The sequence below is a fragment of the Sceloporus occidentalis genome, unplaced genomic scaffold (assembly GCF_023333645.1).
Source record: "Sceloporus occidentalis isolate IW3139 unplaced genomic scaffold, rSceOcc1.0.p SCAF_1, whole genome shotgun sequence".
Classification (NCBI taxonomy): Eukaryota; Metazoa; Chordata; class Lepidosauria; order Squamata; family Phrynosomatidae; genus Sceloporus; species Sceloporus occidentalis.
In genome coordinates this window covers 56,558,663-56,584,488 of record NW_028316981.1, presented here as the reverse complement: position 1 = coordinate 56,584,488, position 25,826 = coordinate 56,558,663, and the positions used below count along the sequence as shown (strand labels likewise).

The following is a 25,826-nucleotide window of genomic DNA, read 5'->3' as shown; positions in this document are numbered from 1 at the left end:
CTAATCTAAGTATTGATGGTTTAGATAAAGAGAAGTAATCTCACCATCTTTTAGACAGCAGGAAGATAGGGACAGTAACAGTTTAGAATCTTTAGAGAGGGAACTGTCTCAAAGGACAGTTAGGGGCTTGACAGACCAGCCATTAAGGCCAGCCTGGGGGCAGGCTCAGGGCATAGCTTCCACATGATGCATGCCCCAACTCCACCCCAGGCTGCTGTGACACCGCGCACTGCTCCACATGGTGCATGGCATCATGGTGCTCCCCTGGCGCCATGTCTACATGACAAACCACCAAAGGAGCGCGGAAAAGCCATGCCAAATTTCTATGGCGGAAAGGAGAGATCAGGGCCGCGGCGTGTGGTTGCTGTGGCCCTAGTCCAGCGCAGATAAAGGTGGCTGCAGGCTGCCCTTTAGGGTAGATCTGTACAGCCTCTTAGTTTTAAAGGGAGAGTAACCAGAGTAGGAATTCCTGTCTATATAAGGAGGGGAAAGGGAAATGAAAACATATCCCAACAATATCAATGCTTGCACATATTTCACTCTTCAGATTGCCTGGATAGCATATTGGCCACAATATTCTCCGCCAAGATTCGTCTGGTGATTTTCCACCAGCTTACATCTGCAAGCATCCACTAGCTATTGCCCTGTGATTTTCACTAGCTTCCAAATACACTACCTGCTTCTGTCCTCCAATATCCATTGGCTTCCTTTAAGTTTGGTGGCAAACATGAGTCGACTTCCAGGGCAGCACCTCCATTGTCTTCCAGTGGGAAATTCGCCTCCCACTTAGCAAGTCTCCCTGCTTTTGCTACTGAATTTCATGTCCTGTTCCCAACAGCATCTTGCATCCTTTGATATGCCAACTTGACTCCTCTGCCTGGCATCCCCTTTGGTCCATGCACTTCACTGGGTCTGTGTCTGTGTCAAGGCCTCTGCAACTGATGGATCTGTGATGTCACAAAGACCCTGCTGCAGCACAAAAAGTAGCCAAGCTGGCATGAACCTGAGGGATTGGCTGACCTCTGGTGATGTCAACAATCCTTCCAATAAATAAATAAATAAATAAATAAATAAATAAATAAATTTGCCTTTCATTTTGCCATTACAACAATGCTTCAAATACTTTGCAAGCAGTATGAACTGTTGTTGTTGTGTAAACCAAAGCTTTTCGGACTACAACCCCCAGAATTCCCAGCTAGCATGGCCAGTAGTCATGCTGGTTGTGGGAATCTGGAGGCTGTAGTCTAAAAAAAGCACCTGTCTCCAGTTCTGGTGTAATCCAAGCTAATGAATAGTTACTCAGCAATTTGTTGTTGTTGTTGTTGTGTTCCTTTAAGTTTTTTCCAATTTAAGCGACCCTAAGGCTGGGTTTTTCTTGGCAAGAGTTGTTCAGAGGAAGTTTGCCATTGCCTTCCCCTGAGGCTGAGAGAATGTGACCTGCCCAAGGTCACACAGTGGGTTTTTAGTGGCTGAGCTGGGATTTGAACCCCGATCTCCAGAGTCGTAGTCCAACACTCAAACCACTACGCCACACTGTCTCTCATAGTAAAGCCCACTAATTCCAATGCGGCACTTGCTCAAAGCCTTACATGCACATTGAAATTAAGCTTAAAGGAGGTGTAAAGAAGGAAGGACATGTGAAAAAAAATGTTAAGCATGTTGGAATATGAATATTACTAATCTGTTCATGTATGTGAAAATGTAATAAATATTACCCATATAGCACTATAACAAGGTAGTGTGGTAGTGGCCCTAGGTGAGAGTGAGGGAACACAGCCAGGCTGCATCCACACTGGAGAAATAACCCGCTTTAACTTGTCTGGCTCAAGGCTATGGAATTCTGGGAGTTGGAGTTTGTGGGCCCACAACAAACTCCAACTCCCAGAATTCCATAGCCTTGAGCCAGGATGAAACCTCCACAAAGCATCACCGGAAGTTGAGTTCGCTTGTTAGTCTAATTTTCATATCTCTATGTTGACTCTCCTCCTATGACTCGGAATAGAACGGTGGACTAGTTTTCTTAACTTTCTTTCAAACCTCTATGGGCCTCTTCCCATTCTCCTCTTTGCGCACGCGCCTTTCGTGCCTGGGCTGCCTTTGCCCTTCTTCCGGCGCATGCGCTCTTTTCCCTCCTCCTGTCAAGCGGACAAAATGGCGGCGTCCTCTGTCTGTCGGGTCGCAGGGCGGGCCCTTTGGCGCGGGCCTCAGGCGCCGGTGAGTGGGCCTCCGAGGGCCCAGGAGGGCGGAGGCGGTGGTTTGTGGAGGGGAACAGGCGGGTTGGGAAGCAAAGGTCACGCCAAACGGGGTCTGGCTCAGCCCAGGCTCCAGGAGGAATCCCCAAAGGCAGGGCTGAAAAGCACGGTTCACAGATGGCTGTTTTCACTTCCTCTGTGGTCAGCGAACAAGGCCAATGCGATTTTAGGCTGCATCAATGGAAGTATGGTGTCTAGATCAGGGGAAGTCATAGTGCCACTCTATTCTGCTCTGGTCAGGCCCCACCTGGAATATTGTGTCCAGTTCTGGGCGCCACAATTTTAAAAGGATGTGGAGAAACTGGAGCGTGTCCAAAGGAGGGCGACTAAAATGGAGAAGGGTCTGGAAACCATGAAGCCCTATGAGGAACGCCTTAGGGAGCTGTGGATGTTTAGCCTGGAGAAAAGAAGGTTAAGAGGTGATATGATAGCCCTGTTTAAATACTTAAAGGGATGCCATATTGAGAAGGGAGTAAGCTTGTTTTCTGCTGCTCCAGAGAACAGGACCCGGAGCAATGGATGCAAGCTGCAAGAAAAGAGATTCCACTCCACATTAGGACAGTAAGGGCTGTTCGACAGTGGAACGCACTCCCTCGCAGGGCGGTGGAATCACCCTCCTTGGAGATCTTAAACAGAGGCTGGATGGTCATCTCTCGGGGATGCTTTGACTGAGAGTTCCTGCATGGCAGGGATTGGACTGGATGACCCTTGTAGTCTTTTCCAACTCTGTGATTCTATGTCCTCCCTTATTCTTCAATAGCCTACATTTTATGGTGCCCTGCCCTCCTTTGCGATTATAGGACATCTGGTCAACCTGACTGCCCCTTGCCAGCCGAACCAACAGGGAGGGCGAAGGCCTGCAGCAAAGGGGGGCAAGTGGTTTTTCTTTTGTGCCTCCAAGTCATTTCCAACTTATAGTGACCCTAAGGCAAACCTATCATGAGGTTTTCATGGCAAGATTTGTTCAGAGAAGTTTTGCCATTGTCTTCCTCTGAGGCTGAAAGATTGTGACCAGCCCAAGTTCACCCAGTGGGTTGCCATGGCTCAGCTGGGAATGCAACCCTGTTCTGCAGAGTCATAGTCCAACCTGCAGAAGAATAAAACCCAGGTGCCCTTGAGCCGTAGCTCCTTTGGCACAGCTATTGTTCAGTAGCCTCATTACCACCTTGCTGTGTTGTCCATGAGTTTTCATCGCAGGTACAATAATGATACATGTGGTCTCCCTTGCCCGAGAGGATTGGATTTCGGGTTTCTGTTGGATTTAGGAATGCCAGTGTTTGCCTGTATGTACATCATGAGATATCTTGGAAGTGGGACCCAAGTCTAAACACAAAATAGCGTTTGAGAAAGTAGATTCAAGTCTACGAAAGCTCATGCTGCCAGCCTCTCTCTTTTCAGTTAGTCTCAAAGGTGCTGTGAGATCAGGGTGGCCAGATGTCCTCACCAGAAAGGAGGACAAGGAGCCATAAAACATAGGACAATCAAGAAAAATGTAGGGCCTCACAAAATGAAAGCTAAAAACAGTACTATAAATGTACATTCGTGTTTCTTAGCCATGCTCAAATGGCAATGTCTTTGAATTTTACCATAAAATTAATTGTGTGTTGTGCTTTTTAATATACTCCCTATGGCCGGTTACAAACCAGCACTTTAGTGCGTGACGAGCATGCACTAGGGTTACAAAAGGGCGGTGCTTCTGCACCGCCCTAACCCTAATGCGTGCTCATCACGCACTAAACGGCGGCGGCCCTTCCATACGGCCGCCGCCGTGAGGACATCACGGCCGCGGCGCCTCTAGACGGGGCGGCGCGGACGTGATGTCCTTGCTCCGCGCCAGGGCGCTTAGTGCGCCCTGAACACAGAGCAGGAAGGAGCTCCATTTCGGAGCTCCTTCCTGGTTTAGTCCGCTAGGCGCAGCCTTCAGACGGCTGCGCCCAGCGGACTAAAAGAGAAAGGGGCCAAGCGGCCCCTTTCTCTTCTCCCTGCCGCCGCGGGGTGTCCTTGGGTCTTGAAGCCCCAGGGACACCCCTTTTCAGGCTGCGGGGAAGCGGCGTTTTGCTGCTTCCCCACAGCCTGAAAGGGGAGGATCGGGGCCTCAGCGGCTGCCGCTCTACACGCTGAGGCCCCGATACACCGGGGAAAGGGGCGGGTCCAGGCCGCCCCAAATGGGCAGTCTATAACCTGCCTATGTTGTAAATTGATTTTATTAGGTCTCTGGAACGTAATAAAGAATTGTTGTTGTTAAGTTTCATATATCCCTTAGACACATAGCCTAAAGGTAATTTTATACATTATTTTTAATAATTTTGTTCACGAAATAAAATTTATGTACATTGAACCTCCAGAAAGCAAAGAAGCAAAAATTATCTCAGCCACCCATCGAAAAACCTTTGGCTTTTTTTTAAATATTTTGAATTTTGGAATTCCAGATAAAGGAGGCTCAACCTGTAAAATGGGCATAAAAGTGTCCCTGAACGTAACAACAACATTTATTTATTATACCCTTTCCACTAAAGATCTGCAGAGTATTTTCCCCCAGAGAGTTGACTGCTTGCTGCTGGTCCTTTATGCTTTTTCAGCATTAGAAGGACTCCCCCCCCCCCCCCGCAAAGTAAATGGCATCACTCCTTTTATAAAATTAAGTATCATTCTCATTCTGCTTTTAGTATTTGGTGAACAGAGTCTAAGGGTGTACTGTATTGAAATGCCAGAAGGTAACTACTTACAGTAACTATAAGTCTACCCAAAGTTTGGGGGAAGTTACTTTGGTGAGGGGCTGCAACTCTCAGAGTCACCCAGCCAGTGGCTACGTGGCTGGCCTATTTGGGGAATTCAAGTATGTAGTCTCTCCAAGCCTCTTCACAGAATTTACATGAACAAATGTCCTTGTTGGTGCATCTAAACTGCTCTGGCAATTCGTGTTCTCTTTCTTACAGTCTCAGGCAATTTTTTAAAATTTAGTTAGGTTTGAGATTTACACATGTAGTTGGCTTTAGAATCAGCATCTTGAAGACTTACTTATATTGTTTTTGATTTCTTGTACATGTGTATTTTGTCCAGTGGAGACAATTTGGAGATTGTTCTTGAAGATCAGGATTTTCTCCTGTCTTGAAAATTAGAATCTGAACATGTCTATGAGGTTGGTGGTTGCTGTCCATCACATGATTTCTGTTCTCTCATAAATTTTTATGGACATGAAAGACAGTAGGTCTTTCTCATCCTATGAAAGTGTTTATACAGTGGCACTTGGTTTTGAATCCAAAACCCCCATGGATAGCAAAATCCATGGATGCTTAAGTCCTATTAAAAACAGTGGCATAATAAAAAGGTGCCCCTTACATAAAATGGCAAAATCAAGGTTTGCCTTTTGAAACACATACATACATGTATGTATGTATGTATATGAATATTTTCAAGCCATGGATGTTTGAATCCATGGATAAGAAGGGCCAACTGCATATATTGTTAAAGCTTTTAGCAGGGGACATCCCTCTGTACCTGTATTGTTATATTTGTATATCTTTATTGTTATATTATCAAGTGTGGCTTGATAATGGATATTTATTTTCTTTAGCCAGCCTTATGGAGTTTGATAAGAAGAGGAAGTACTGCGTCCTATGCCCAGGTGCTGCATAACTTACCTGAGACACAAGTCACTACACTAGACAATGGTCTCCGTATTGCTTCTGAGCACTCCGACCAGCCAACTTGCACAGTGAGTTTAACATGGTTTATTCACAGGCTTCAGAATCTCGGTATCACATGGATCAACATTTAGTTAGTCTGATATTCCGATTGATGTATACTTCCTGCTTTATTTCTGAGTTTCAAGGTAGGAAATAATTTTTTAAACAGAGGAGAAAAAATCCTAAAAAGTAATTAGCTCCTCAAGACTTTCTTAATGAGAAGGTTAGAATGGGAGAGAAAAAATTCCTCAAAGGTCCGTTGTTACTGATCTTCCCTTCCAGTGCACATTTGAATATTGCATGGTTAATTTTCAATTTAGGGAGGGCAGTGAGGGGCCCAGAAGGACAACATAGTACCTCATGTCATCTTTTGTACATCCTAATATATGATGCCAAATCTTCTGCATAGGGCTTTCTCAATAGACAAGCCACTGTGGAAAGACCTCTTTCTGTGTAGAACATTCTCATTTAAGGTATCCATAAATGCAAAGATAATATATGGAAAGGTGATAGCTTGATCATATGGTCCTCCAATTCCCTTGAAATGTGCTTAAAGGTTGTGGCCAGCAATGTCCCTCTACACTATATTGGACAAACAGGACAGTCTCTATGCAAGAGGATTAATGGATACAAATCTTACATTAGAAATGGCAGTATCCAAACACCAGCTGCAGAAAATTTCTACCTTCCTGGACACACAGTAAGTGATTTATAGGTTGTGGTCCTTGATCAAGGGAATTACAAAGGAAGTCTAGAAAGAGAAACTGACAAATAGAATTATATTCAGAAATTCCAATCAATTAGCAAAGGTATGAACAAAGGTAATGGCTTCACAGTATACTGCATATGTTAATACAAGAGTCCTTGCCTTGCTACTGCACATATAACAAAATGAATCTTCTCAGAGCATTTTGAACCCTGCGGAATTGGCTTGGTAAGCAGATTTATTGCTTTCATACATCAACACCAACTGACCACTGATCTGACCAAGATCTAACTGAAAAGACTGTATCACATTATGCAGCCCTTTGAAGATTTAAGACAAGGGACATAGTTTGCATCTTTCTGGATCTTGTTACATTCCATCCTACTCCCACAACTGTGTAAATATGCTTTATACCTGAGCATTTATTATCACATTGTAATGCATTGAAAGAAGTGAGTTTATATTCACAAAAGCTCATGCAAAAAATAAAAACCAGTTAGTCTTAAAGATACTGCCACATTTCTTTTTCTTCCTCCCCCTTCCTCCTATCTTTAGAATTTGTTCCAGTAGTCACCCTTCAAAGAGTTACAAAGCCACAAATTAAAGCTGTCAGGACCAAATGTGAAAGTAATTTTTTCCAGATGCCCTCTTACAATATGGTTCTGGTTCTGAGTGAACCCTAAGGAACAGAGTAAATAACAAATCAGACAAGTGGAAATAAAGAGAAGCCATTGGCCCGGTACAGATGAGAAGAAAGGGACGTCCAGAGGACGTCCCTTTCTTCTCTGGATCATTGCCGTAGCAACTACATTGCCCCGGCAACAATCTGCAATAAAATGGAGCTCCAAAATGGAGCTCCTTGCCACAATGCCACCAAGGCACCATTTCCGCCCTGCGACATCAGGGTTACGTCACGTATGCATCACACTGTTTGGACGCAGTGTGCACGTGATGTAATCAATACGCAAACTGTGAATGGTGCCGCGTAACGATGGCACCATCCACACGAACTAGGGCTTGGGAGCATGCGGTTGCTGCCCGCTCCCAAGCCCTAGTTTGGGCCCGAGGGCACCACAAGGCACCCGTTTGTATCGGGCCTTTGTTAGAATTGCAGATCTCAACAATTTAGCAATTTTCACTTCTTTGTGGATGCCTCTCATTTCTTCCTTGTGGATAAAAGTAGAAGGAACTGGAAATATCTAATGAATCTAATATAAAAAAGAGATTGAGTCTCAGGATATATAAAAAATCTTGTTACTTCAAATATCCCAATGTGTTCCAGCCCAGAATAATTGTATGGCCTTCTTCAGAAGAAAGCTATGTGATAATCAGTCTACAGGGATTTCAAAAGAAGTGCCTTCAAAGCTTATACCTAGTTATTGGTTGCTAGGCCTGGCCGACAGTTGTGCATTCTGCCCACATCTGCTCTAGACATCCTCTTGTAATGTTTTTGGTGCTGTTTGTTTTCAGCAGCAGACTATGTTCTATAATATTTTTTATAAAAATGACCTGATGTTTATTGTATTTAATCTGTGCTTTCTTTTTGTCAGGTAGGGGTATGGATTGGGGTAGGAAGTCGGTATGAAAATGAAAATAACAATGGAGTTGGCAACTTTGTGGACCATATGGCTTTCAAGGTGAGGCAACAAGCTGTTTTCTTCTTAATGTGACTGACCCATATCACTACTTACATGTCGCTTATGCTATGTATCCTATGAATCACATACTGGGAGAAAGAAATTCAGTCAAAACTGAGCATAAACTGAGAAAGCAGCGGTGATGCAAGCCAATGTACCCATCCAGAATACATATTGAGCTGTTCTAGCATTAGCTGTGAATGCAATGTATTAAAGATACCTTTCAATGGCTTTTCCTCAGACTATTGAGATGTAATCATCACTGTAGGATAATTCCAGTATAATTGGGCGATATGAGTAAACCTTCCAAAGACTGTATCTGCACTGAAGAAATAATCCAGTTTGACACCACTTTAACTGTCATGGCTTAGTGCTATGGAATTCTGGGAACTGTAGTTTGTTGTGGCACCAGAGCTCTCCGACAGATGTCTCACAAAACTGCAGTTCCCAGAATTCCATAGCATTGAGCTATGGCAGTTAAATTGGATTTCTGCAGTGCAGATGCAGCGAAAGACATTCTGACATCTTCCCTGCCCAGTTGTGTTGCATGTCTTTGAATTCTATCAAGAATAGATTAGCTATAGCGTTCCCTGTTTTGCTACGATGTTTAATTCTAACATTGTTGTGGTAAAAATAGAAAACCATGTTTTTTACCATGTTCTTTAAGGGGTAGATATTTTCATAAACAGTTATGCAGGAATATTTGGTATTCATGTTACAGTGAACCACTGAATTGTTTAGAATTAAGATACCTGGGAACACTTGTTTTTATTAAATTTTGGTTTCTAAAATTAAACACTTAGTAATAGTTTTATGAAAGTGAAATAGATAGGCAAATGAATTATTTGTTTTTCCTGCAGTCTGAGAAGAGTCACAGCCTACGTGAAAAGTAGTGCTGCTTTAATTACCAGCAAGCAAGCAACATGCCCGAAGATACCCATCTGTTTATTTCTTGATATTTCTTTAGGGCACAAAGAAACGCCCAGGTCCTGAATTTGAAAAAGAAGTGGAAAGCATGGGTGCACATCTCAATAGCTATACCTCTCGTGAGCAGACAGCCTTCTTCATGAAAGCTTTATCCAAAGATTTGCCCAAAGGTAGTGTCCCTGGGGTGTGTTACTTAACATTTGTAAATATGACAGAGGAGGGGTTGGCTTCTTTGCATGCTTGTATAACTTGCTTTCATGGGATAAAACTGCAATCCATAAGGTGTTTGTAGAAGTTGTATTTTAATTATGCATCCACATGAAATGATAGCTTAATTGCAGCCAGTTTCAGCCATTAGGAAGCAATTTTCCACTACATAGCAGTGCATTAACCACCTGATTAGCTCTTGGCAACATATGCCTTGGGTCTTTCAGACCATTTACCCTGGGCTGAATGTATGGTTTGAGCCCTTTGCCAAGAAGCAGTTGCTTTCAGATGGTCCAAGTTGGGCAAAATAATCTAATTGTTTATCAAACATGATAAAATTATGCTAGCCTTGGAGAAATCACTTTGGATGGTTTAGAAACTCTCACTTGTTGAAGCAACGAATGGCTGAAATCCTCTTATGATAACAGAAGCTGCAATGCCAGTAAGATAGCAGCAAAAGTTTTTAAAAAGTGGCAGGTGACAGGAAGACAAACCCATTGTTGTCATTGTCAGGAAAAGAAGGCTGCAGAGTGCAAGTAGCCCATTTCTCCAGTGCTACCTTGTGGTGAGAGGCATTGTGCTCAATGCAGAAATGCCCCAAGAACTGTGACTTGCAAAACCTCTCTAGTGGCACAGGCAGTTTTCCAGGTCAGCGTCCTCAGGATCCTCCAGGAAGCCTTTCAGAAGGCCAGCCTTGGAAAAATAAGCTATTTGGAGCCTGCACCCTTGTTTCCCAGTGACAGCAACAAAGAATCTACTTCATGGGGCAAAAACAAAAGAAAAAAGCACCCTGGCTAAAAGTGCAATGTGTCTTTTTTCCAGCTGTGTTCCTTTGCTTAAAAAGATCCAAATATTGACATGTGTCATCAGCTGCATGTCTCTGGTAGAGAACTCCGTACAAAGCTATTGCTAGCAAGTCAAATCATTTAAGCATTAAATTTCTCCATATAAAAGCAGTTGAGATGCAAATGGCAATGTGATGTAGGATCTGGAGATAGTAATGAAGGAGAACTGTAGCAAAGGGAGTGCAAGACCAGTGAAGGGAAGAGAAGAATGAAAGTGATGAACAGAAGATAGAAGAGGAGCATGAAGAGACAGATAGGGAGCAGATGGTGTAGCAACATCATGATGCCACAATGGTGCTGCTTTACTAGATGCAAATTCCTTTCTCAGCCAGAAATATCAAGTTATCTTTCCCAAGTTATGTGTATGTGAGATGAAAGAATTACTCAAAAAGCATGTCTTTCTTTCTTTTTCTTTTTTAAAAGCAATTGAGATTTTGGCTGATGTAGTACAGAATTGCAGCCTGGAAGACTCTCAGATTGAGAAGGAGAGGAATGTCATCCTTCAAGAGATGAAAGAAATGGATGCCTGCTTGTCAGACGTTGTTTTTGATTACCTTCATACTACAGCTTACCAGGGTACTGCTTTGAGTCGAACTGTTGAAGGAACAACAGCAAATGCAAAGTAAGGACTCCAGACAGGAATTTCTGTGTTTTTTCATCATTATTAGGTACATTTTACCAAGATGTTACGTTCAAACATATAATTGGAATCAAATTAGCATGTGTGTAGTTTCGGATAAGTGTGAAGTGCTTTGATAGCAATGGCAAATAAATAAGATTGGCAGAGTTTGTATTTACCTGGGTAAAAGTCAGTTGATTTATGCCTGCTGCCACTGTATAGGTTATCAGGACATAGACCATGCATACATAGCTCTTTGTTTCCAAGCAAATGTTTAACAAATGAATTGTAGAATATTCCTCATATATACATTAGTGTAGTGTAATGGTTTTTGGTTGTTATAGATTAGAACTCAGTTTAAATAGTAACGATTAGCTCAACACTTCCAAGTATTCTCTTATATTATCTAGTAATTTTTACATCACTCCTGTAAAGTCAGTATTAAATTATGAACTGATTGTTTTTAATATGCATGCTTTTGTATTTTGAATTTATGTTCATATTTTAATTGTGCTATGTGTCTCTTACTATGTTTGTTGTTGTTCCCTGTCTCAATCCATAGGGGGTGGTGAGATATTTATTATTATTATTATTATCATCATCATCATTGCACTTGCAATTGCAATTGTGATTTTGGAAGCTAGAATGGTCTGGACCTTGTTTGTACTTGGATGGGAGTCTACAAGGGATCTTTGGGGAACGCTGGGAAATAGCCCTGCCTGAAACCCTGAAGAGCAGCTGCTAGTCAGGAACCTGCTTTATCACCTTTCATGCTACATTACTCATTCCCTCCATTTCCCATATTGTAGATTGTTCACGTTGTTTCCTTTCTTTCTTTTTCAACCCCCCCCCTTTTTTTTTTAGGCATTTGACACGTGCAAACCTAGCAGAATACATTGAGACTCATTTCAAAGCCCCTCGCATGGTCCTTGCCGCTGCTGGAGGTTAGTATTAATTTTATGGTAAAAGTAATTCATCCTTCTTAGAATGAGCCTGATGTTATATAATTGTATGCCCATGGCCATATAATCCCAGCAGATGGCAAAACATTTTGGGTCAGATCATATCAAAAAGTGGCCATACTAAAGTAGAAGCAACTTCCCATAAGGGCATTTATAGTTATTTTATTTCACGGGTCTTACTTAGGAATGTTGTTTCTCAGGTCAATTAAAACAAATTGAGAATAAACACTCAAGTATTAGTGAATACTTAAACTGATTTAAGAAAGCTCTGAATAGAAACAGAGCTATGTCATATCTTTTATGTCCATATTGTTACATTTAGACCATGTTTGCATTTCCCCCCCTGTTAGTTCACTACAGAGAAAGTAAAAGCAGTGAGGCCAAAAACTAGGTCTATTTTCAGGGTATATTTTTTGTGAGTAGTTGGGGTAGGGGACAGGCTTAGCATGAAGCAGAAAAATAGATAAAATGATTGAAGATGTGTAAATTTACAGCGCTTTATAAATAAAGGTTAACAATAATAATAATAATAATAATAATAATAATAATAATAATAATGATAACAAAAGACACATGAGGCGTGAACACGATGAAAACATTTCTATTTATCTTAGATCCCATGCCAGGAAAAGAGGTGTTATAAATTATAAATTTAAAAAAATAGGTAAATTAGTGCTGGAAGATCATGATCCTTTCTGTCAGGATATATAGCGTGTTAGGGTCTGTTGAACTAATCATTCCCTGAAATTACTTGGAGAAGTAAGATTCTCATACAGTTACTGCTGCTACCTAACAATTTATTCTAATGTCTCCTATCAGACTGGATTGATATTCCCTCCTTTTTTCTCTTTATTAGGGGTTGGTCACAAAGAACTTGTGGACCTTGCCAAGCAGCATTTTAGCAATGTTCCTTATGAGTACAAGGATGATGCAATACCCATTCTTCCAAGATGCCGCTTCACTGGCAGTGAGGTAGAGTTTCGGTTTTCTTTGTTTCCTTGGAGAAAAGAATGCTGATCTTGGAAATTCAGCATAGATACCACTAAGCAGTTTTTAATCATAATCGCATAGATTTTTCAAACTTTATTTATAGTTCTTATGCCTTAATTTTGAATTCTTTTTTCATATTACAGCCACTTTTTGCCAGAGAATGAACACTCTGTTTGAACAAAGTAGTATAAGAAGCTGCTGGATATTAAATATATTTGAAAGTCCATGATGTGTAATTATGATACCCATTTTTAGCATTAGGAGCAATTCAGGGAATCATGCATGCATGGTTCTCTGTTCTGACTTCTCTTGATTGAAATCATCTTGCTCTTGTCCATACTATTTCAGCTGTATGAGGCAGACAAAACGGAAACTGCAAATTTGATAGAGTGGTTAGCTAAAGATATAATGATTAATTTTGACCCCGACCAAGTTAAATCTTTAGAAAGGGAAATATCTATAGTGGAAATTCAAAAGGCGATCAATGGAAGTAAAAGTAATAAGGCACCAGGTCCAGACGGCCTCCCTGCAATTTTTTACAAGATATTTAAAGAAGAACTGAGTCTTCCTCTTCAACAGATATTTAGACAAGCTCTCATTAATAGAATACCATAATCATGGAAAGAGGCCAATATCACACTAATTTTGAAAGAGAGTAAAGAAGAAGATGACCCATCTAATTACAGGCCGATCTCACTATTAAATGCAGATTATAAAACATATGCTTCCATACTAGCTAATAGACTGAAAATTTGTCTGAAAGATATCATTAGTGAAGATCAGAAAGGATTTCTTCCAAACAGACAGCTCAGAGATAATATACAATATGTGTTAAATATTCAGGAATACTATAACAAGCATAATGAAAAACAAGCGAGTCTTTTCTTCCTAGATCTTCAAAAGGTTTTTGACTCGGTTAGGTGGGATTCGATGTTGAAGATATTAGAGATGATGAAAGTTGGACCCAATTTCCTAAAAAGAATAGAAAATGTTTATAAAAATCAGTTGGCCAGAATTTTTATAAATGGAGAAAAGACAGCTCCTTTTGTAATTAAAAGAGGAACGCGTCAAGGCTGATGAGCAGCTAAGAGGAGTCAAAATTAAAAAATATAATTATAAATTAAAAGCTTATGCAGACGACCTCTTTATAAATATAGAAAACCCACTTGAAAATATAGATTGATGGATTTATTGGCAGACTTTGGCAGAATTACTGGTTGTAAAGTTAATTATGATAAGTTGGCTATTATTACTAAAAATATGAAGTCGCTGGAGAAAAACCTCCTACAAAAATATTCTGGAATCCAAATAAAGAAACAGATAAGATACCTAGGCATGGTAATGACAGACAGGACAAATGAATGATACGACAATAGTTATGGGAAGTTGTGGAAGAAGATAAAGGAGGCTTTTGCTAAATGGCATAAATTACATTTATCTATCTTGGGTAGAATCTCAGCCTTTAAAATGAGCGCCCTACCAAAAGTCCTTTTTCTTTTCCAGACAATACCCATTAGAATCCCGGACAAAATTTTGATGACATGGCAAAGAGGTCTTATGTGCTTCATATGGGAAGGGAAAAAACCCAGAGTTAAGCTTATGGTCATGCAAGATACAAAAGAAAGTGGAGGTTTGGCGGTCCCAAATATTAAAATATACTATGAAGCAAACTGTCTAAATTGGATTAAAGAATGGCTAACTCTTGCAGATAGAAAGCTATTAGAGTTAGAAGGGGAAGAACATGGAATAATATTTTAAATATATTTTAGAGTGTGGACTGGTTAAAAACTTATTTTAATAGACAAACAGAAAAAAGCTTTATTTCTACAGAAAAGGTCTGAATGTATTCTGCTTCTATTTTTTTTTTTAAAGATCCGAGTCAGAGATGATGCTTTGCCAATGGCTCATGTTGCTATTGCTGTGGAGGGGCCAGGTTGGGCTAATCCAGATAATATTCCCCTTCTGGTAGCAAATGCAGTGATTGGGAGCTACGATGTTACCTTTGGTGGTGGTAAGGTAAGACTTAAAACTGGAATATTCATTTCTCATTATTTTATCAATGTAAGGAATGTCAGGTGTTGTAGGCTATATTTCAGAGGAAGAGTATAGCAAACCACCTCTGATTATTCCTTGCCTAAGAAAACCCTATGAAATTCATAGCATTGCCAAAAGTCAGCATGTGACTTGAAGACACAAATGCACGCAAACAAACCCCTAGAAGAGCCTGGAGCTGTGGAGTGCAGTATGTCTTGATTATATGTGCCAATAAAGGAACCCAAAGTATTTGTAAAATATGAATTATAGTCATTGCTCTGTTTTCATGAGGGATCCGTTCGAGACCCCCCATCTCTGATGAAAACAAAAAAATTGTGCATATTCAATCCCTATTGGCCTGAATGAAGGCGCGCCCCCATGGGGTGTGCGGTTGCGCGCCCATCCGTTCGCCTCCCACAGACAGTCAAGGGACGTAGATCCCAAGTCTGCTAGAACAAAGAGAACACTGTACTCCATTGGTGTTCAGTGGCATTGACCAGTTTATTAGATGTGACATATACCACCATGCTTGATCTACTTACTGAGTAAATTAGTTTGTAAACATTTTGGCTATTTTAGATATGCACAAAGTTGTGGCAGATGCCAAAGAATTTTGGCTTCTTGACACAAATGAGGCCTACCAGGGCACACAACATAAAGTGTTTTGTGATGATTCTACTCTGTCCTTCAGGGAGAAGGAAGTGGTGATGGTAGCAGGAGAAGGAGGTTTTAAGCTCCTAGCCACCTGTTCTTCCTCAGAGCTGGGGCAGCATAGAAGGGGGTGATCTTTTCTCCCTTGCTGCTGCTCCATTTTGGTGTTTTCATCTTCCTGCCACCATCATAGTTAAACCAGTGGAGCTTGTAGGATCTTGGCCACAGCTGTTTATGCTGTCCTCATACACCTGGAGAATTTGGCTAGAAATAAGAGCAAAACGTGTTTTATGTTGATCAACAACATGACTATAGTCTTAAGAATGTATCATGCTTTGTGGTAGATGACTACAGGGACCCAAAGTAACTAAGATAGCTATAGAGTAATTAGCCATAATGTTTCATAATTATATATTTACAGAATCAATCTAGCAAGCTGGCTGCAATTGCTGCCGAGACACAGATATGCCAGAGTTTCCGAGCCTTCAATACTTGTTACTCCGACACTGGGCTTTTTGGTTTCTATTTTGTTTCTGATGGCTTGCATATTGAAGATACGTTGCATTTTGCCCAGGGTGAATGGTGAGTTTCCTTTACTTTTCAACTGCACCTTGTGGCAGGAGAATCAGTACATGTGACTAGTTTTATAAATTACTGGTTTAGACAACACTGTAGAAGGCTTAAAAAGTATCACTGTTGTCTATGCCAGTTCTGTTTTCCTGTAACTTTCTAGAGACTATGGGTAGTGAGATCATTGTTCTATTGACTAGAAACATCCCTAGACTTTGAAACTAAACACAACCGAATAACATTATTCTTTGCTTAATCTGTATTTCCTTGCTTTTTCATCTTGGAATTTCAGCAAGGAGTAATTTGCCATTCATCTTTGCATCACTTTTGTACTCACTTAAATGAAATGCTTAAAATCACTGGGAAATCCAGTTCACAGGCTCACATGGTATCAGATCTAATGGAATTTTAATAGTATATTATATAATAGTACTTTAATATAAGATTACATCTTTCTCCTCTGCAAGTATTGTGTCTGTGGAGTCCCGTCCAGCAGAGCTGTTTAGAGTGGTAAGGGAACTGACACAGGTTCCACCTGTACAGAACCCTTTACTTAACCCGACAACGGCCCGCTGTGATATTTTTAACAACTACTTCATAGATAAAATCTCTCAGATAAGAGCCGACCTGGATGCCAGGATTGCAGCAGAATTGACTGATGAGGTGTCCAGTAAACCCATTATTGAGGTTAAACTGGATCGGTTTGAGTTTGTGAATACCGATGAGTGGACAAGATCCTTGGAAATGTGAAGAAGATAACATGTCCCCTCGATCCCTGCCCATCATGGCTGGCCGTCCAGGGGGGTGATGCCTTGATGGCATTTCTTAGAGATGTCATCAATGCATCCCTTAGGGAAGGTTGTGTTCCAACTTAAAGGAGGCGGTTGTTAGACCACTCCTGAAAAAACCTTCCCTGGACCCCCTGGATATGAAGAACTTCAGGCCTGTATCCCATCTTCCATTTTTGAGCAAGGTGATCGAGAGGGCTGTCGCCCTTCAACTCCAAGTCATCTTGGATGAAACCGATTATCTAGACCCATTTCAAACCGGCTTCAGGACAGGATATGGGGTGGAGACTGCCATGGTTGCTCTGGCTGACGATCTTCATCTAGGCATTGATAGAGGAAGCGTGACCTTGTTGGTGCTTCTAGACCTCTCAGCAGCCTTCGACACAATAGATCATGACATCCTCTTGGAATGCCTGAGAGAGTTAGGAATCAGTGGCACTGCACTCCAGTGGTTCCGGTCCTTCCTCTTGGGTAGATTCCAGAGGGTGATGCTTGGGGACAGTCGCTCCTCGAAAACGGAACTTAAATGTGGCATCCCTCAAGGCGCCATACTGTCCCCGATGCTATTCAACATTTATATGAAGCCGCTGGGGGAAATCATTCGCAGACATGGGGCAGGGTGTTATCAGTACGCTGATGACACCCAAATATATTTCTCCATGTCCCGATCAGCAGCTATAACAACAGATGGCATTTCTCCCCTCAATCAGTGTCTTGAAGTGGTAATGGGCTGGATGAGGAAAAACAAACTCAAGCTGAATCCAGACAAAACAGAGGTACTTACAGTAGGGGCCCCCAAACCAGGTATAGGGTTGCAACCTCCAGTCCTAGATGGGGTCACGCTCTCCACAAAGGACTGTGTTCGCAGTCTGGGGGTGCTCCTAGATCTGTCACTTCACATGATGAACCAAGTGAATGTGACGATCAGGTGCGCCTGTTATCAGCTCCGGCTGATACATCAGCTGCGACAATTCCTGGAAGTAAAGAACCTAGAAACTGTTGTACATTCACTGGTAACTTCACGACTTGATTTCTGTAATGCGCTCTACATGGGATAACCTTGTGTCTAATCTGGAAACTTCAACTAGTGCAAAATATGGCAGCCAGGCTGGTCACTGGAAAAACTAGGAGTGACCTAATAACACCTGTCCTAAAATCTCTTCACTGACTGCCTTTTAGTTTCCAGGCACAGTACAAGGTTATAACCTTTAAAGCTCTACATGGCTTAGGCCCAACCTATTTGAGGGATCGCCTGCTCCCATATAATCCACCCTGCACACTCAGGTCCTCTGGGTGGAATCTGTTGCAGCCTTTAAAAACCAGACTAATTGCTACCTTCCAGAGGGCCTTCTCTGCAATTGCTCCCAAACTATGGAACGGCCTGCCGGACAAGATCCGTCAAATTGCCAAGACTGATCTCTTCCAGCAGGCCTTTCCTGAATAAAAGTGCCCGGCCACAGAATGACTGCCCCTCACATCATGTATCAGCCCACCGCTCTGTCCTCGTTATATTTTTTATTGTGTTTTAATAGATATTTTAATTGTAACATGTTTAATCCTGTTTTAAGCGGGGGGGGGGGGGAATTTGGGACATAATGGTGTGAATGTGGATATTTTAATATGTTGTGAGCCGCTTTGATTGTCTCGTCACAGAAAAGCGGGATAAAAATACAACTTTTATTTATTTATTTATAAATAATCTGGTAATCTCTCTCGATACAGTAGTTGGCATGTAGTCTATGCCAGAGATGGATTGCTGATTGCATCCTTTGACAATAAAAAGGAAAAAAAATGTTTGAGAAGAATGTGTTATATATATTGTCTACCAGCCACCATGGTATCTAATTTTGAGACCATTGGAAAGGAAAATAACTCAGTGTCATGTAAAGGCAGTTGATATTTGTTTAAGATTTCTACACGACATTCTGCTTCCTGTATAGGATGAGCCTCTGCACCAGTGTGACAGACAGTGATGTGAAGAGAGCCAAAAACACCCTTCGAAATTCCTTGGTGGCTCAACTGGATGGTATGTCTCCTTTGTTAGGCAACTTATACTTGGCATATTCTAAGAAGATTTTTAAGTATTGCCCCTTGTGAGAATTGCAGTAAGAGCGCTGTTTCTCCTGATACACCCACCACCACCACACACACACACACACACACATACACACACACACTTACTTTAGGAACAATGTGGTCTTTACAGATGCCTGGGAGCACAAATTTTTGTCCTGCACTGATAACGTGCTGCTTTCTCAGTCTTTGTCTGCACCATCTTAGAGCAGGACACTTATCCTATTTGTGTACTGATTTCTGCCACTCACTAAACAGGTAACTTTGATATTTAAATTTGCCACCCTGCAGAGAATATGGTGGTTTTTTGGAAGCAAAGCTTGCTGTATCCCTTTTATATCTTTAGTGCTGTTTCTCATACTTCTTGTCATTATCAATTTATAAGCTTTGGGGATTTCAGGATGAGACTCATTATTTATGTCCTGGAAAATAAATACAGCTGTCCAATATAAAGAAACCTCATTGGGAGTAATCAAGCTATTGACTTTGTATATGAATAAAAACAGTACTTCTGAACTCAGAATTGTATGTAATCTTTAGGTGATGCACCTATATATTGTAGCAAATACCTTAGAAGAGTGCAATGTCTTCTGTAAGAAAACTGCCTCCTAAGATAGTACTTGGTATCTTCAATTTTTAAAATAGTTAATATTAACACTTCTTTAAAAAAATATGTCCAATTACTCAGGGGCACCTTGTTTTTAATTCATTTATCTCACTTGCTAATTAAATAAACATTGCAGCACTGTAATGGGTCTAGAGATTTACTGTTCTTACTGGTGATATATAAGTGGTATAAAATCCTTAGTAGATATAAAAATATATGCCTCATCTCAATAAGCACTCCATTTTTTCCCATTAAATAAGGCTTACTTTAAGACATAATGCTTTACTTTAAGCCACATTGCTCTAAGCAATGTGAATTATCAGTATACCGATCAGAGAGAACCTAAGATGCTTTAGTGGCCTAGTTTGCAAGTTTGTACACTGTTAAAATAGCCCTACCAGAGTGGCCCTCCTGAAATATATATAAATCAGAAAAATAAAGCCAAAAAGCTGTATTCATTTAAGCTGAATTCTGAAAGTGAAATCAAGGCTTTGTTGTCACTTTCTTGAATGAAGTACCAAAGGAATTCATTCCTACAGGAGTCTGTTAAATGTTTATCAGTTGATTTTGCATCTGCACAATTTTAGAAGATGATTGGTGTCAGAAAATGCTGCTTAAGATTTCTACAGTAACTATTACAATTACAATTACAATTACAATAATAATAATAATGGTCCTGGGCGATTTCAACATCCCCTATGCGGCCAACTATGTTCCATCTGGTGCGGCTCGTGAATTCATGGATACCATGACAGCCATGGGCCTGTCACAACTGGTCTCAGGGCCTATGCATTCTGCGGGTAACACACTCGATATGGTTTTTTGTACGGACATGGAAATTCCGTGGGCGGAAATAACTAATATTTCCGCCCTGTCATGGACTGATCATTTCCTGGTGGAGGCAAAAATCAAGGCATCCACCCAGATCCCTCCCGGGGGTGGCGGACCTATTAGATTGGTCCACCCTCGAAGGCTGATGGAACCCAATAGGTTCCAGGAAGCCCTAGAGGGGTATATGGTTGGAAATGACGGCGATACTGTTGATGCCCTGACTAACACCTGGGACACTGATCTCTCCAGGGCTATACACAGTATCGCTCCCAAGCGTCCTCTCAGGCCTGCTTCCAAAAAGAAGCCCTGGTATACAGAAGATCTCCGGGCAAGGAAGCGGGTGCTGCGACGGCTAGAGCGTGACTGGCGGTCACACCAGCGCTTACCCGACAAGGCTCTCCTAGACCGTCTTTTGAAGGACTATGGAGAGGCGATAGATGCAGCGAAGAACTCGTTCTTTGGTGCACGTATCGCGTCCGCGGAGTCGCGTCCAGCAGAGCACTTCAGGGTAGTGAGGGAGCTAACACAGCTCCCTCCTGCCCTGAACCCTAGTCTTGAACCATCTAAGGCCTGCTGTGACCAGTTTAACAACTTCTTCACGGCTAAAACCTCTCGGATAAGGGAAGGTCTTGACGCCAGTATTACAGCAGAAACCGGAGTAGAGGTATCCAGAGCGTCCGTGGACTCCATTGTACTGGATCCTTTTGAGTCTATAAGTACCGAGGATGTGGACAAGATCCTTAGAAGTATTAGGAAGACAACTTGCTCCCTCGATCCCTGTCCCTCATGGCTAGCGGCTCAGGGGGGACCGGTAGTAACTTCAATGTTACACCGGATTATTAATACATATTTGAGGGATGGGCAATTTCCATCTAGTTTAAAATTGGCCATCGTAAGACCTCTGCCAAAAACGTCCTCCCACGACCCCCTGATTCATAGCAATTATCGGCCTGTTTCACTGCTGCCATTTTTGGGGAAGGTGATCGAGAGGGCGGTTGCAATCCAGCTTCAATCGATCTTGGATGAAACGGATTATCTAGACCCATTTCAAACCGGCTTTCGGGTGGGTTACGGGGTTGAGACTGCTATGGTCGCCTTGGTCAATGATCTCCGTCTGGGCATGGACAGGGGAAGCGTGTCCCTGTTAGTGCTCTTAGACATCTCAGCGGCTTTCGATACCATTGACCATGGTATCCTTCTGGAGCACCTGGTAGAGTTGGGAATCGGGGGCACTGTGCTCCAGTGGTTCCAATCCTACCTCTCTGGGAGGTTCCAGATGGTGCAGCTGGGAGACGTGTGCTCCGATAGGTGGGCCCTTACATCTGGGGTCCCTCAAGGAGCCATTCTATCTCCCATTCTCTTTAACATTTACATGAATCCGCTGGGAGATATCATCCGGAGACATGGGTGCAGGGTTAGCAGTACGCTGATGACACCCAATTAGTCTTCTCTATGTCTCCGACTGATGCAGTGACCGGGGATGGCATCTCTCCTCTCGTGGCCTGTTTGGAGTCGGTAATGGGCTGGATGAGGGAAAACAGACTCAGCCTGAATCCAGAGAAAATGGAAGTACTCATGATAGGTTCTCCTGGTCTGGGGATGGCGGTGGTTCCACCTGTCCTGAACGGGATCACACTCCCGGTGAAGGACTCAGTACGCAGTCTGGGGGTGCTCCTTGATTTGTCGCTCCACCTTACTCTTCAGGTGGATGCGATGGTCAGGAGCACCTGTTATCAGCTTTGGCTGATACGCCAGCTGCGTCCCTACTTGGGCCGGAGGGACCTTGAAACTGTAGTACATGCTCTGGTAACCTCTCGTTTGAATTTCTGCAACGCGCTCTACATGGGGCAACCCTTGTACCATACCCGGAAGCTGCAATTAGTGCAGAATATGGCAGCAAGACTGGTCACTGATACACCCAGGGCCAGTCACATAACATCGGTCTTAAAAGACCTCCATTGGTTGCCTATTCGCTTCTGGGCGCAATACAAGGTGTTGGTTATCACCTATAAAGCCCTAAATGGCTTGGGCCCAGGGTACTTAAAGGACCGCCTCTCTCCACATAATCCGCCCCGCACACTCAGATCATCTGGGCAGCAATTGTTAAGAGTCCCAGAGGTCAGGTTAGTTACCACCACCAGGAGGGCCTTTACCACCTCGGCCCCCAACCTCTGGAACCCGTTGAGCTCCGCTCAGCAACCTCCCTTGCCCAATTCAAGAAGGGGCTGAAGACATCTTTTTGAGCAGGCCTACCCCTGACTCCTACCTTCTGAATACTCCCCCCCCCCCCCCTCGTCAGCACTGTTGAGCTGGCATGAGTTTTGGTTGTTTTATTGTTGAATTGTGTAAATTCTTCTTTTAATCGTTATTGTAATTTTAATGTGTTTTGTAATGCTGTTAACCGCTTTGATCCTTGGAAAAGCGGTATATAAATAAATAAATTATTTATTTATTTATTCATTATTATTATTATTATTTACTTATATTCCATCTTTCTCCCCATTATAGGGACTCAAGGCAGCATTAAAACAATACAATTTTAAAACAATACAAAAGCATTAAAATGTATAAATATAAAATTTAAAAAGCAATTTTAAAAATTAAAACAGCTATGCATTAAAATGTAAAATGTGTTTAAAAATGTATGCAAACCTCAAAATCTAAACAGCTTTTATAGCCCAACCTTTGTTAGTTTGGAAAAGCTTGATGGCGCAAAAATGTTTTTATCTCCCCCCAAATGGAGAGCAGGGATGGGACCATCCTGGCCTGTCCAGGAAGGGAGTTCCAGAGCCTGGGAGCAGCTACTGAGAAGGTGCTGTCTCTTGTTCCCACCAAACAAGCCTGAGAGGGTGTTGAGATGGAGACAATACTCTCTCCGGAAGATGTCAACACTAGTGGACCCAAGCTGTACAAGACTTTATAGGTCAAAACCAGCACCTTGAATTGTGCCCAGAAATCAACTGGCAGCCAATGGAGCTGTTGCAACAAGGGAGTTGTGTGTTCCCTGTAGCCAGCTCCAGTTAATTAACTCATATTTTTCAGGTACTACTCCTATATGTGAGAATATTGGAAGTCAGCTGCTGAACTATGGACGACGGATATCACTGGCAGAATGGGATGCCAGAATTTCTGTAAGTATTGTTGTCTCCTTGAATCCGTGGATTCTTTATCCACCGATTCCACCATCCATTGCTTGAAAATATTTACATACCATATATATAAAGTCCAAAAAGCAAGCCTTGATTTTGCCATTTTATATAAGGGACACCATTTCACTATGCCATTGTATTTAATGGGACTTGAGTACCCACAGATCTTGTTATCCACAGGGGATCCTTGAAGCAAACTCTAGCAGATACCAAGGATCCACTATAATATTGATTTATGGAACAGACAGGTTTGGGGATATAATGTCTATATTGGCAATTGTGGCTTTTGCATTGTTAACATTATAACTAAAATATTATAACATTAATAACTGAAATTAAATACTCAGTTTATATACTTGCAAATATAATCATTTTCTCATCAGCACACTATGTTTAAAAAACCTCAAGTTCAAGCCTTTGAATGTGTCCACTTTCTACAGATTCAGAGCCCATATTGCAACATGCGAAAACTTTTTTTTGGGAGGGGGGGGAGAAGTGATTTATTCCTTGAAGTGTCACATATTCATAATCTGAGCTACAAAAATACTTCTTGGGCAGTAGCTGGGGAAATAATGGTAACAAATGAAGCTGTCCTTAGTTTCTGGAGAGAAATATTGTAGATGCTGGTAGTGGCTTTAAAAGGCTCTGAACCAGGTAATACCAGTTTTGGTACCAATTAGATGCATCCTTTGCAGGCAGCAGGCAAATTAAAGCTTCTAGCTTTATGACATATTTTGAAATATAAACCTGTTTTTCTCTTGCACTTCTTCTAGGAGGTTAATGCCAAAACTGTTCGAGAAGTGTGCAGTAAATATCTTTATGACAAATGCCCAGCTGTTGCAGCTGTAGGTAAGTTGTTATGTCTTGGGTAAGCATCTGCTAATTGGAAGGTGAGAGGGTTAGCGGATGTAAGGAAATAGCTTCATTAAACACTTCCTTGGCTTCCCTGGAGGTTTTCATGAGGCCTCTTGTCTGTTTTGACTTTTCTTTGCCTCAGCTCTGTGTAAGCTGCTTCAGGTTGGCTGTGCAAAATTAATCATTGACTATGAACTGGAGTTGGGGCTGATTGCTGAAGTGGAATAAGGTGGCATGCCACCTATTGCAGCAGTGCTACAGATATAATGGCTTTCTGTAACAATACTATTGCCGTCTTTGTCTGTTGGCCAAGAAAATATTTCCTTCAGAAAACCTGCCTGAACAGCTCGACTACTTAAAGTAGTTGGTGATTCCCCCTTCACACCCTGCAGTCATTAAGAATGAGGCTGAGCCTTCAAAGCCAAGCTCTTTCAAGAAGGTGGGGTTTCCAGACAAGATGGGGAATCTACAAAATCCCCCCAAACACCATCTTGTCTGAAACCATTCAGACTTGGATTTTGCCCTGTTATTAGACTGTGGATTTAGACTGTTGAGAAGTAGAGAACAGAGGCATATTGTTACAGTTGGTCTTACATGCATTCATAGTAGTCCAGTAAGCCGTCTGTATAACTCCTATAATGATATAAGATCTTAATAGTTTTAGAGAACATTATAGTGGAGTGAGACTAAGATGATGCCAGACGTTTCTTTACAGTCTTTCAAATGACCGCCTACCTTCTCTTTCTCAGGTCCTGTTGAACAACTTCCGGATTACAACCGTATCCGCAGTGCTATGTACTGGCTCCGTTTCTAGCCTGTGTTATGCAGAATGGAAATAAGGCAATGTGGATCATGAAAGATGTGTCCTCCGGGTCTATTCTTGTGGATTTTTTGTGTGTCAGTGACAAGTTGGGTTCCATAATTCCTGTACAACATTCTTCATTGAAGTTATGTAGGTGACATATGTGAGAGAGAGAGCTAGATAATAAATTAAATAAATTAAAATTATATGATATTGGCATCCAGTGTTTATGTTTAGACAGCAGTGAAAGTGAATCATGGTGTGGAGGGAATCCCCCCCCCCCCATCTTTGCTTTTTCATTCTAAATCTTATTTAGTCTTGATTGTATTACCATTTTGCCTGAATAGCGGCATGCCTTGATCAATTTTTTCCACTTTGATTTGACTGTCTTTAACTACAGTGGGGACTCTTTTTTTTCTTACTTGAAGGTCAGCGTGTGGGGCACGTTTGGAAATAGTCCAGTATAAGTTGAGTTTCTTACCCAGAATTCCAAAATCCAAAATCATCCACATAGGTGGTTGAGATAGTGACACTTTTGCTTTCTGATTGTTCAGTGTACACAAACTTTGTTTCATTCACAAAATTGTTTAAAATGTTGTGTACAAAATTACCTTCAGGTTATGTATATAAGGTGT

General features: G+C 41.8%; 1 protein-coding gene across 1 annotated transcript; it reads left to right on the top strand.

Moving 5' to 3' along the window:
• Window positions 1-2,106: 2,106 nt before the first annotated feature.
• LOC149321437 (cytochrome b-c1 complex subunit 1, mitochondrial-like) lies at window positions 2,107-25,402 on the top strand. Its single transcript, XM_089521633.1, has 13 exons — window positions 2,107-2,214; window positions 5,827-5,967; window positions 8,195-8,281; window positions 9,249-9,378; window positions 10,684-10,882; window positions 11,744-11,823; window positions 12,698-12,813; window positions 14,704-14,847; window positions 15,938-16,098; window positions 18,815-18,900; window positions 23,428-23,516; window positions 24,308-24,383; window positions 25,139-25,402. The coding sequence occupies exons 1-13, from the start codon at window positions 2,116-2,118 to the stop codon at window positions 25,201-25,203; spliced, it is 1,473 nt and encodes a 490-aa protein (XP_089377759.1). The 5' UTR covers window positions 2,107-2,115; the 3' UTR covers window positions 25,204-25,402.
• Window positions 25,403-25,826: the final 424 nt, after the last annotated feature.